This window comes from Ostrea edulis, chromosome 1 (assembly GCF_947568905.1).
Source record: "Ostrea edulis chromosome 1, xbOstEdul1.1, whole genome shotgun sequence".
Taxonomy (NCBI): Eukaryota; Metazoa; Mollusca; class Bivalvia; order Ostreida; family Ostreidae; genus Ostrea; species Ostrea edulis.
This window is the reverse complement of record NC_079164.1, coordinates 49766827-49779071: the sequence shown is the minus strand read 5'-3', so window position 1 is coordinate 49779071 and position 12245 is coordinate 49766827. Positions and strand designations below refer to the sequence as shown.

At 35.2% G+C, this 12245-nt stretch overlaps 1 protein-coding gene across 2 annotated transcripts in view; it reads left to right on the top strand.

Annotated features, from left to right (window-relative positions):
* Positions 1-12245, top strand: part of LOC125651468 (ATP-dependent RNA helicase DDX1-like) — a 211718-nt gene that overhangs the window by 6872 nt on the left and 192601 nt on the right. For both annotated transcript variants that reach the window (XM_048880093.2, XM_048880099.2), the window contains exons 7-12: positions 4699-4785; positions 5005-5165; positions 5604-5676; positions 8417-8493; positions 8812-8865; positions 9121-9181. In XM_048880093.2, coding sequence (XP_048736050.1) covers positions 4699-4785; positions 5005-5165; positions 5604-5676; positions 8417-8493; positions 8812-8865; positions 9121-9181 — 513 coding nt within the window. The remainder of the gene's footprint in view (positions 1-4698; positions 4786-5004; positions 5166-5603; positions 5677-8416; positions 8494-8811; positions 8866-9120; positions 9182-12245) is intronic.

Below are 12245 nucleotides of genomic sequence, written 5' to 3'. Positions count from 1 at the left end.
CAGTTCTTTTTAACTTGTTACATTACAGAGTAACATGTGGAGATGTGTCTGTTAGATGGATCCCATAGAAATTTGTCAAACTCTAGATCTACATGTGGAGATTTGTCTGTTTGATGGATCCCATGGAAAGTCAAACTATAGATCTACATGTGGAGATTTGTCTGTTTGATGGATCCCATAGAAAGTCAAACTATAGATCTACATATGGAGATTTGTCTGTTTGATGGATCCCATAGAAATTTGTCAAACTATAGATCAACATGTTGTGGAGATTTGTCTGTTTGATGGATCCCATAGAAAGTCAAACTATAGATCAACATGTGGAGATTTGTCTGTTTGATGGATCCCATAGAGAGTCAAAATATAGATCTACATGTGGAGATTTGTCTGTTTGATGGATCCCATAGAAATTTGTCAAACTATAGATCTACATGTGGAGATTTGTCTGTTTGATGGATCCCATAGAAATTTGTCAAGCTATAGATCAACATGTGGAGATTTGTCCTTTAGATGGATCCCATAGAAATTTGTCAAACTATAGATCTACATGTGGATATTTGTCTGTTTGATGGATCCCATAGAAATTTGTCAAACTATAGATCTACATGTGGAGATTTGTCTGTTTGATGGATCCCATAGAAAGTCAAACTATAGATCTACATGTGGAGATTTGTCTGTTTGATGGATCCTATAGAAATTTGTTAAACCATAGATCAACATGTGGAGATTTGTCTGTTTGATGGATCCCATAGAAATTTGTCAAACTATAGATCTACATGTGGAGATTTGTCTGTTTGATGGATCCCATGGAAAGTCAGACTATAGATCAACATGTGGAGATTTGTCTGTTTGATGGATCCCATAGAAATTTGTCAAACTATAGATCTACATGTGGAGATTTGTCTGTTTGATGGATCCCATAGAAAGTCAAACTATAGATCAACATGTGGAGATTTGTCTGTTTGATGGATCCCATGGAAATTTGTCAAACTATAGATCTACATGTGGAGATTTGTCTGTTTGATGGATCCCATAGAAATTTGTCAAGCTATAGATCTACATGTGGAGATTTGTCTGTTTGATGGATCCCATAGAAAGTCAAACTATAGATCTACATGTGGAGATTTGTCTGTTTGATGGATCCCATGGAAAGTCAGACTATAGATCTACATGTGGAGATTTGTTTGTTTGATAAATCTCATAGAAAGTCAAACTATAGATCTACATGTGGAGATTTGTCTGTTTGATGGATCCCATGGAAATTTGTCAAACTATAGATCAACATGTGGAGATTTGTCTGTTTGATGGATCCCATGGAAATTTGTCAAACTATAGTGAAGATTTGTCTGTTTGATGGATCCCATAGAAATTTGTCAAACTATAGATCTACATGTGGAGATTTGTCTGTTTGATGGATCCCATAGAAAGTCAAACTATAGATCAACATGTGGAGATTTGTCTGTTTGATGGATCCCATGGAAATTTGTCAAACTATAGATCTACATGTGGAAATTTGTCTGTTTAATGGATCCCATAGAATGTCAAACTATAGATCAACATGTGAAGATTTGTCTGTTTGATGGATCCCATGGAAATTTGTCAAGCTATAGATCAACATGTGGAGATTTGTCCTTTAAATGGATCCCATAGAAATTTGTCAAACTATAGATCAAAATGTGGAGATTTGTCTGTTTGATGGATCCCATAGAAAGTCAAACTATAGATCAACATGTGGAGATTTGTCTGTTTGATGGATCCCATGGAAATTTGTCAAACTATAGATCTACATGTGGAGATTTGTCTGTTTAATGGATCCCATAGAAAGTCAAACTATAGATCTACATGTGGAGATTTGTCTGTTTGATGGATCCCATGGAAATTTGTCAAACTATAGATCTACATGTGGAGATTTGTCTGTTTGATGGATCCCATAGAAAGTCAAACTATAGATCAACATGTGGAGATTTGTCTGTTTGATGGATCCCATAGAAAGTCAAACTATAGATCAACATGTGGAGATTTGTCTGTTTGATGGGTCCCATAGAAAGTCAAACTATAGATCAACATGTGGAGATTTGTCTGTTTGATGGATCCGCAGTTGCCTATATATCCCAATAAAAATTGAAAGGTTATACTCCCTTAAATTCCTGTAGATACTTGTCAGTTTTAAGTGATCAGAAATTTCAGTACATGTTTCTATAGGCGATATAGTCCATTTAAGAACAATGCTTTTGTTTTGTTGTTTCTTTCACATTCGCAGTTTCCATATTGTTATTTTTAAGTAAATCTCTCGGAGGATATTTTCGAAATCTTACAAAGCATTGGATAAGGGCGAGATCAGAAGATCGATGTTGGAAAAATTTCTAAATTCAAATAGTTAGGGGGAAGAGGGGGTAAAAACTCGTAAGTTCCTGTCATCCGACATCGATTACACTTTAGTGGAAAAAAAACACAACTGACTTTAAAACCACATAATAATACATTTTAATAAACATTTAATAGTTTCAATGTACACCTTCATTTGTTTTACTTGTTAATCGATTAGTTTCAACATACTCCATATTTAGTTTTGTATTGGGGGGGGGGGGGGGGGGGGGGGGGGGGTCTTTGTGAGAACTATGCGAACTCAGTTTTCTCAAACATTGAACATTTGATCTCACCCCTAAAATAATTTGTCAGATTAAGTAATAAGATCAATAGATATTCTACTTGGAGAAAACATTTATTTTCAACACACGGCAATTGGATGCTTTGATGTCTTTTACTGTTATATATACGGGTCCACATTTTCGTAAGAAATTCGGAAGTAACCATCGCTAGATACTGTTAATTGAATGAACAACTGCAAGTTCTGTGAATTCTAGCAAAAACTAAATTCCCCAAACCATCCCTCTCCTGTAACACATTATTAAAGAAATTCAGCATTTCGTTAGCATTAGACGCGCCTTCTATAACGTCATAATAAACCACAGCAAAGGTTGATTGTTAATGTTGCGTTACTGGCGTACCTTTCAACCTATATCGCTGGTCCACCCCTAACTGCATGTCCATGATTGCGATTACCTGTTGTACGAACGATACTTGCTTCGTCATATATATATATATATATAAAGCACTAAATAATCACAACTAGGTACTGAAAATTTTCGCCCCAGCCCGGGGTCGAACCAGCGACATTCGACCCCGAGCTGGGGCGAAAATTTTCAGTACCTAGTTGTGATTATTTAGTGCTTTATATATTAATTAATTGATTATCACATGTATCGTTTAGATCCTAGGGGTAAACGTAAGGTTGGGTGTTATAATTGTTTGTTTGTGCTTTATATATATATATAAAGCACAGAAATAGCAATTAACTCTTAAATGAACATAACTGCCCTAAGTGAAGAAATATTTTAATATAAAGCACAGAAAATTTCACTTTATTTGGATACCCACTTCCGCCCCTACTCGGGGTTGAACTCATGACCTGTGGAACCAAATCTCCTAGCAGTGTGTAACCAACGCGCTAGACCTATATACATGTGTGTGTGTGTGTGTGTGTGTGTGTGTGTGTGTATATATATATATATATATATATATATATAACTATAACTGACTCGGCCTAAATTGCAATAAAATCAGTAGCAAAGAAGTTTTCAACACTTCTTTCGTGTTCAGACCACAGGAGCTCGCCACGAATTGACCCTCTCTATTCTATATTTACATTTATTTGTAAATATAGAATAGACGATGTCAAATTTTAAAAAGACAAAAATTTCGTGACTATCCCGTGTCCAGACGAAATATGCTTCTCTTGGATTTTGTTTGCAGTTTCTTGAAAGTCATTCTCCCAAAAAATTTCTCGCAGCTCTACAAATTAAAGACACCGATGGTACATTGTCAGGGGTACAAATATTTCTTCTTAATAAATTTTGTCTGGTTTCTCCATTATATACACTCGATTTCTTTTTAATTTCATACTCGATAAACATAAGTACATTCGGTGTGAGCTTCGTTGGTGACACTTTCGGTGCAAGAGTTCCCATGATTGACAATTTTATAACGTGGCCTTTGCGACGCCTAATTTCTTACTGATTTTACCATCTAAAATTATTTTTATTCCCACCCCTTTAAATTTTGGTCCAATCGCAGTGATTGTTCTTTCCTTGATGCGTCATCATTGACAGATTTGTTTTGAAATCAACTATCCGGGACCGCGAATGAACTTGAGAAGCTGAGTCGTTCACACTTACTGTAAATTCACAGTAATGAGTGGCAATTTTTCCAAAAAAAAAATGATTGGGGTAGATATTTTTAGTAAGATAATTTCTTGGAAAAGGTATGATGTGTACAATGTAAAGGGTTTAAAAGAAAGACAGTCGTGATTTTCCATAATTGTATGATTTGTCAGTGTTATACAATTTTAAGGATCTTGACAATATCGCCAACAATGTCAAAATTGGTTGATTACCAAAATTCTGTTTATTTTGTATCCTACTGACCGTAGGTAAATGTAATCCAATCAAATTTTTGGCCAATTATGATTACATTGCAACTTTAAAGTTTTGTGTTTGTCACAATCGGGCTTGCATTTTACAAAAATTAAAGTGCTCATTTCGTTCTGATTACAAGGAATAGAATGGAATATATGAGTTGTTCTGCTGTATTTTAAAATAATGGAAGTGATTTACATATTTAATACATCTTATCCAACAGCGATAGACACAGAGGGCCTGTTATGTCAGGCAAGAGATGCCCAAGGCTGGCACGGTACCAGGAGTAACAAGGCAGTGGTGGGAGGAGGTAAGTCATCTTTAGTGAAATGATAAAAGTATAATTTTCATTGATGGCTGTGGTGATGTTGTACACCCTGATCTGTATTCTGCTAGACAAATTTTTATTTTGTTGACTTAGTCAGGGACTGTACATGTATTAGCAATGTAGATCTGTAAATTTGTCACTGTATATGTTGTAGAAGTAGCATAATAGCGGTGTTTTACAATTATTGCTCACATTTTACAGGAAAGTACTACTATGAGGCTGTTGTAACAGATGAGGGTTTGTGTCGTGTGGGCTGGTCCACGGATAAAGCCACACTAGAACTGGGAATTGACAAGTTTGGCTTCGGATTTGGAGGAACTGGAAAGAAATCTTGGGGCAAGCAGTTTGACAGCTATGGAGAGGTGATACACTGAAAATGTTACAAACAGCTAGGATTAGAATTGCTCTATAGTATACAAGAGATGCTCCAAATGGTTACCTCTTTATTCATAAAAACTGGAATAAAAATTTTCATAGCACCATGAATGACACAGCTTTTGTTGTAAAAATGTGCACTTAGTACTGATTATGTTGATTTTTGCAGGCCTATGGAATGAGTTGTATAAAATGTGCACTTTGTACTGATTATGAAATGTTGATTTTTGCAGGCCTATGGAATGAGTTGTATAAAATGTGCACTTTGTACTGATTATGAAATGTTGATTTTTGCAGGCCTATGGAATGAGTTGTATAAAATGTGTACTTTGTACTGATTATGAAATGTTGATTTTTGCAGGCCTATGGAATGAGTTGTATAAAATGTGCACTTTGTACTGATTATGAAATGTTGATTTTTGCAGGCCTATGGAATGAATGACACCATTGGTTGTTACCTGGATTTGGACAGGATGGAGATAAAGTGGTCCAAAAATGGTGAGAAGAACAGGGCATGGGGAAAAATGAGTCATCATTTCAAATGTTATAAGCTGTAAACTTTCTAGTTTTAACCTTGAAATGGAAACTTAGTGATGGTGTTAGAATGTAATCATTTGGATGTAAAATTACCCAGTGCACCTTAGTATATACGTACCCGTTGCCCTGTTACGGCACGTTTGGGCACGTTTGGTCGCCAGTGACCATTTGTGCCACACGTATCGTCGCCGGGCGACTGAACTTGCTGTGAGGGTGAACACGATTGGTCGCCAATTTTAGGTTATACCCGAGCACGAATGGTCGCCACCCAAGCTCCCACTCCCAAACCCCAACTTTGATTCTCCTCCCCTAGCATCTACTCCCCTTCCTTCTCTTTCTCCCTTCTAATAATCCTCCTCCTTCTTTTCCACATTCTTCTTCAGTTTCTTCCGGTTTGATCAAACCGAATGAGTCTTTTGATTTGGTGGGTAATAGCTAAGGGGATGTGGTGCTTTCTAGTAGCCTTCAATTAACAATCAGATGGTAATGGATGCCCCCTTAAAAAATCACAGTTTATCTTATTCCGATTCGAAACAGCTCTTCAAACCTTCGACATGTTTCAAGTGTGCAAAGAATAGGCCTAATCTTGCATTTCATAAATGTGGCGTAAAAGGGTAGGCTTACAAGAGGAGAGAGTGCACAAAACATGACATGGATATACCCACAAAACTAGTATTCCTCCATAGACTCCTACTCTTCAACAAGTCAGAGCGATCTCCGCGCTGTCCTCCAACCATCCCCATGCAACCATATACACCCATACTGGGATTTTTACATCATCAAAAACACGGCTTACAGAAAACACAGCAAGGCAAAAGTAGTATTAATGTAAAGAGATCTGTATAGGTCTCCACCCACTCTGGGATATTTACATCATAAATAACACAACTTACAGAAAACACTCAAAATGTTCAGGATGATACCAAAACAACAGAAACACCTAGATACCTCTTGAATGTGGTGGTTTGAGGTTTATGCTTAAAGAGCACTAGGGTAGTGCATAACGGGTATCTTACCTATTGTACAATAATCCTCCAGCTTCTCTCTCTCCCTCCCCGTCTCTCTCTCTCTCTCTCTCTCTCTCTCTCTCTCTCTCTCTCTTCCATGCCAAAGTCAATAACAGAGAGAAAGACAAAAGCCAGATACTTTAAAAAATAATAGCTCTATTTTAAAAGAGCCATTTCCGTGTGTGAAAAGTGCTTCATACCTATGAAGTTGCAAGTTTATTGATTTGCTTACTCCACCTGTTCAATTTGATGCGTACTTTGTAAAAGTACCAATTTTGTAGCTATTTCGTACATTTTACTTTCATGCTTATCGCTAGTACAGTAGTTGACTTAAATTCCTTAATTTTAAATTTTGTTCATCATGATAGTACTGATGGATTGCTTTTACAATAACTTAACATGGTAAGTGGTAAAGTGCTGTTCATGAATATTATGTTCACTAAAATTAAAACTGTGTATGCAGTGTTGTTTATGCTGAATTCAAAGATTTCATTTTCTTATCAAACCATGCCAAATGGTACTATAGTACTTGCTTTGTATTTCAATCTGTGTGCTCATGTATATTTGTATGTATGTTTGCGCACTCTTACTTATCAGGATATATGCCTCAGTCAATATAACTCTGAATATAGCAATGGAAAATCGTATTTTGACAGCAAACTCATGTCTGACTTATCCATTTAAATGATACAACAAGAGTGGAAGTAAGGTATCAGTGGTTGGTTTTAAGAAAGAGATTTATATTGGTTTGAACACAAAATTATTTATCTCAAACGTGGTGTATATTCCAAGTGAGATCATGCATTAACTTTATCACACGCCCGTTTGATATAAACTTCCGGTCCGAATTACTTTTGACACTGTCCCTGCTAGGATGACCTATTTTCTGTGTTTATGCATATCAATGCACGAAATAAAGCTTATAACTTGTTTTTTGTATTTATTTAGAATTTCTTTTATAGCAAAATTAAAATGAAAATGCCCCCACTGACATAGTGCAAGTTACCGGCTATAAAAATGTCAACTCGATCAATAACTACTAAAAAATTATGATCAGAAAACAAGAGACCACTGTTATATCATCGACAAGGAATCAACCGCCTACAGGACAGGCTTAATCGAAAGTACCTCGACATGCTGCGGTACCAAGCATTCACAAGCACAGTCTCTTTTCTCAGGAACCATATTGAATGTAATAAGTCTCAATATCTTTACTTACTAAAGTGCCTCAGGAATTCTTCTTGCCCTCATATCCAAAGAAACCATGTGAATAAAATCCAAATACACATACACTTCTACTTTTCATTGTAAACTGTTGAACATTCTAATAACGCTGCATTAAAATATTACTTTCATTGATCATTGTTACACATGTTTATTTCAAAAAGACGACGACATCAAACTTTTATCAGAAGGTCAGGCCTATGTCAAAAAATAGATACTCGGTCAATAATTGTTATTTTGTTGGAATGGCAAAACCATTATTAATTGTAAACTATAATGCCTTCTAAATCAATTTTCATCCATGGTTTCTTTATAAAAATGCCCTTTTATAATATATTATAAGCGCAGTTTTTTCCCACGTAAGGAAGATTGATAAGTATGACGCCTGAGCCACAGATTCAAAACAAATTCAATCAGCTGTCGGAGAAATATAAGTGAAGTTGTAATATAGCATCAACAATATTTTTCAGGGGTGGATTTGGGCAAAGCTTATGATATCCAGCCACATCTTAAAAATGAGAAATTTTTCGCAGCAGTAACACTGAAAGTAAGGAGCAGTTAGAATTTATACCGTAGTGTGTATTTCTATGGTTATTTACGATAATGATTTTCACATTTATATGAGAGATAATCATCTAGTTTGATTTATTCTTGTTATAAACATGTATCCTCACAATGCAAACAAACAAGACACTTATTCCTTATATTTTTATTCTGTAATTTAACTTGCTGTATTTATTGACTCAAAGATGTTTATGATGTTGTAAGCAAGTTTTGTAGGTTGCAGAAAAATCATGATAAACAAAATTGGGAAACAAAAAAAATATAATTTTAAACATTTTTTTGTGGTTCATTGTCATTGTAGAATGCAGAAATGAAGTTCAACTTTGGAAACACTCCATTCAAATTTCCACCCAAGGTAAAGAAATTGGATTTTTACAAAACTTTTTTAAACATTTAGAATCCAATGCATTGTGGATTGATGTGCATTTATTAGGTTTTACCCAGTTGATAGTAATTGTAATAATAATGCCCAATCCTTGTACACAACCTTTAGTTTCAGCATAGATGAGAGCAATGATCTGCTCTGAAATATTTTTGATATTTTAACGTTTAGTTATTTACAATGGAGGACCAAATCTTCCATTCAGAATGATGTACTTTATTTTATCAGGATGGATACAAAGCATTGTGTAATGCACCTTCTGATAATGTTGTCCAGTCCAGAATTGTAGGTAAGCTGTGTTTAATTTTCTGCAGATTTCTTTTCAAATTAAAGATATCCCATCCTTCACACTACACATGTTGGTCATTTGATATTGCACTGGATTTTGGTATTGTCTGAAACGGGCAAATAACTGGTCCTGTTCCCAATGTGAATTCCCATGTTTCCTAGAGTGAAAACCTAATTTTTCAAATTGCACTTCTGCATTAAACAAATATTTTGGTTAGTTTAACCTTTATTGGGTGTAAGCATTACCCTTTTGAACTAGCCAATCAGCATTTTCTTTGCTTTGAGTTGAGAAAGAATATTGAAGAAAGCGTCCAGACATTTTTCGGGAGTATACACAGACATGGGGCAGGGTTTAACACTAATGGTAAATCAGTAACCCGAGTCCATGAGATATTGAAAAGTCAAGCTGATACATGTATTTTGTACTAGGTAGACTATCAGCCCACTCTATTTCATATCTGTCAATGAAAATAAATCACATTGTAAATAGTCTTCATCGTTTGTTTTCACTGGAAGTCAGTCGATCGATAACGCATATATATACTATGGTAGAACTTCATGGAAATATTGCAGACAGAATTTTTTTTATGATATTGGTTGGGCATCAAACCTTTGCCAGCCAAGAAAACTAAGGCTATAGCGATTTATTTTCATTGATAGATAAAAATTTAGCTTCCCAGTGCCACTATGCTTTCAAGGTGTACATTTGAAATACATTCTACATTTTTTACTCCTATTGTTATGGGTCAGAATAAATTCTTTAAACTCAGCAGAAATTAATCACAAAGAATTCTAAGATTTAACACTTTATTGTAAGGGATTTATCTAGGTTCTTTTTACTACCAGTAAAGGGTACCTTTCCCCCCTTTGAAAACAAATGAATATTTCCCCCTCCACAGGTAAAAATTGCCCCTCAGTTGTAGAAGCTACACAAAATTGTATGAGAATTTCAATTCAAAATTATTTTTTATATTCTAAGTCATTTTCTATACTTGTCAAAGTCTTACAATATAGATGATAATGAGTAATCAATCAATTTATATGCCTGTTTGAAGATATCATAATCTTAGGATGTCCCCCACCCCTCCCACTGCAATTACCAAAGTTTTGTTTTAAAAAAAAAGATGCATCAAACTTCAATCCTTTGATATCAAAGGCTAACAAGAAATATTTTACCATGTGACTTTATGGAAACTGCATAGAACAGTGATTTTCTCGTGCAACATCACGGATAAAAAAGAGTACAAAGAAGTTATTTTAGTCGAGGCTAAGTAGGACAAACATGCTTTGTGTACAGCATGCTATTCTGTATTAAGGAGTTATTTTTAGTCGAGGCTATATATTGATCGATCGAAGAAACTGTGTATTGCTTGCTGTTGTAATGCATATCAAGTTACAATATGAAGACTAGCTGTATTGTTACTAATCTTGTATTTAAAACATTTTTAAATCTTTATTGATGATGTCACAGTTATGTAATATAAACAAGAGAATATTGTTCTGGATGTTTTCAGAATGCTGCACTATGGCACCCAAGCATGTGCATTAGCTGCAAAAACACTAACATATATGCTTTAGTCCGAGGGTGCGAGCAATGGTGACAGAGAGATTGTTGGAGCTAATAAGCACGTTTAATCTTTTTGTAACAGGAACCCTATGTATATGCTGGGAATGAAATAAGTCTAGCTTCCCCCAAAGTACAAGTTCTAACTTCTTTATTAAAATAACTCGCTGTCAATAGTACTAGGGATCAAAAGGACTTGTCATGCTACATAAATTATGAAACGCACTGTTTCGGTTGTGATTATGTTCAACACCATGTTTGAAATGAAAGAACTGTAAAGTTTACAAATTTATTATAGCATAAGTAAATATGGTTTAAGAATAGTTGATAACAAATAGTGAGTTTTCCAATGAAAATGAATGCATATAACCAGAGAAGAATGAATTGATTGATAGATTGTACATGTATATCGTTCAACATTCCTCTTGACACAATTTTTCACTCATATTGAGATGTCACCATTGCCAGTGAAGGGCTGCAAAATTTAGGTCTATACTCTGCGCTTATGGCCTTTAAGCAGGGAGGGATCTTTATTGTGCCAAACCTGCTGTGACATGGGGCGTCGGTTTTTGCGGTCTCATCTGAAGTACCGCCCCATTTAGTCGCCTCTTATGACGAGCAAGGGGTACTAAGGACTTATTACAACCCAGAACCCCACAGGAAGTATAATTCACCCAAAATAAATGACCAGAATTACGAAAAATATTTACCAAAATAATAAGGAAAATCTAAAATTAGGACATTAATGAGCTTCCATGCACTGTCCAAAACATACAGTATTACTACACCAGCAAATCCCCATGCCTCAGAGTAATAGAGTTCAAAGTTAAATATAAATGCTGAGATAGCCTAATTATATAACTGCTAACTCTGAAAAATACCAAGGTAAGGGATATGTAATTCTACCCTGAACCAAAGTAAACCTCAACTCTACTAAATTTTATCAAGAAAAATTTTAACCCCTAAAGATTTCCTCGAAAATCACCTAAGTACTTGATCCTAGCAGAGAGTAAGAGTGCATCTCCTTATGCAGCTCCTTATATAGGACTGACAAACCAATAAGAAACTAAAAATAAATGCTCAGTCTGATAAGCCATTATTAAGCCTCTTAGCCAATGAAATTGCAGAAAACAAATTATGTTTGAGAAGACTGGCAAAGTGGCGGATATAATGAATTACTTAGAACAATGAAAGGTATACATACGAAATAAATCGAATTAAGATACTATAGACGTAAAAGACATGTTATATATGTAATAACTACATAATTCAAGGCTAATCAACATCAAAATAGTCACATTTAGAAGAAGCCGTTCCTTATCCCAGGTGTTTCACTCTTATGCTGTGGACTTTTGACTTTGAATTGTTAAGTCCTTTTTGAAGACTTTTGTCTCTATTCTCTATTACCTGAGAAGGGATAAATTGATTACAAAGCAGCAGGCTATTAAATAGAATCTGTTTCCGTGTGAATTGGTGAGGCCTATGCACATTAATAAGGTAC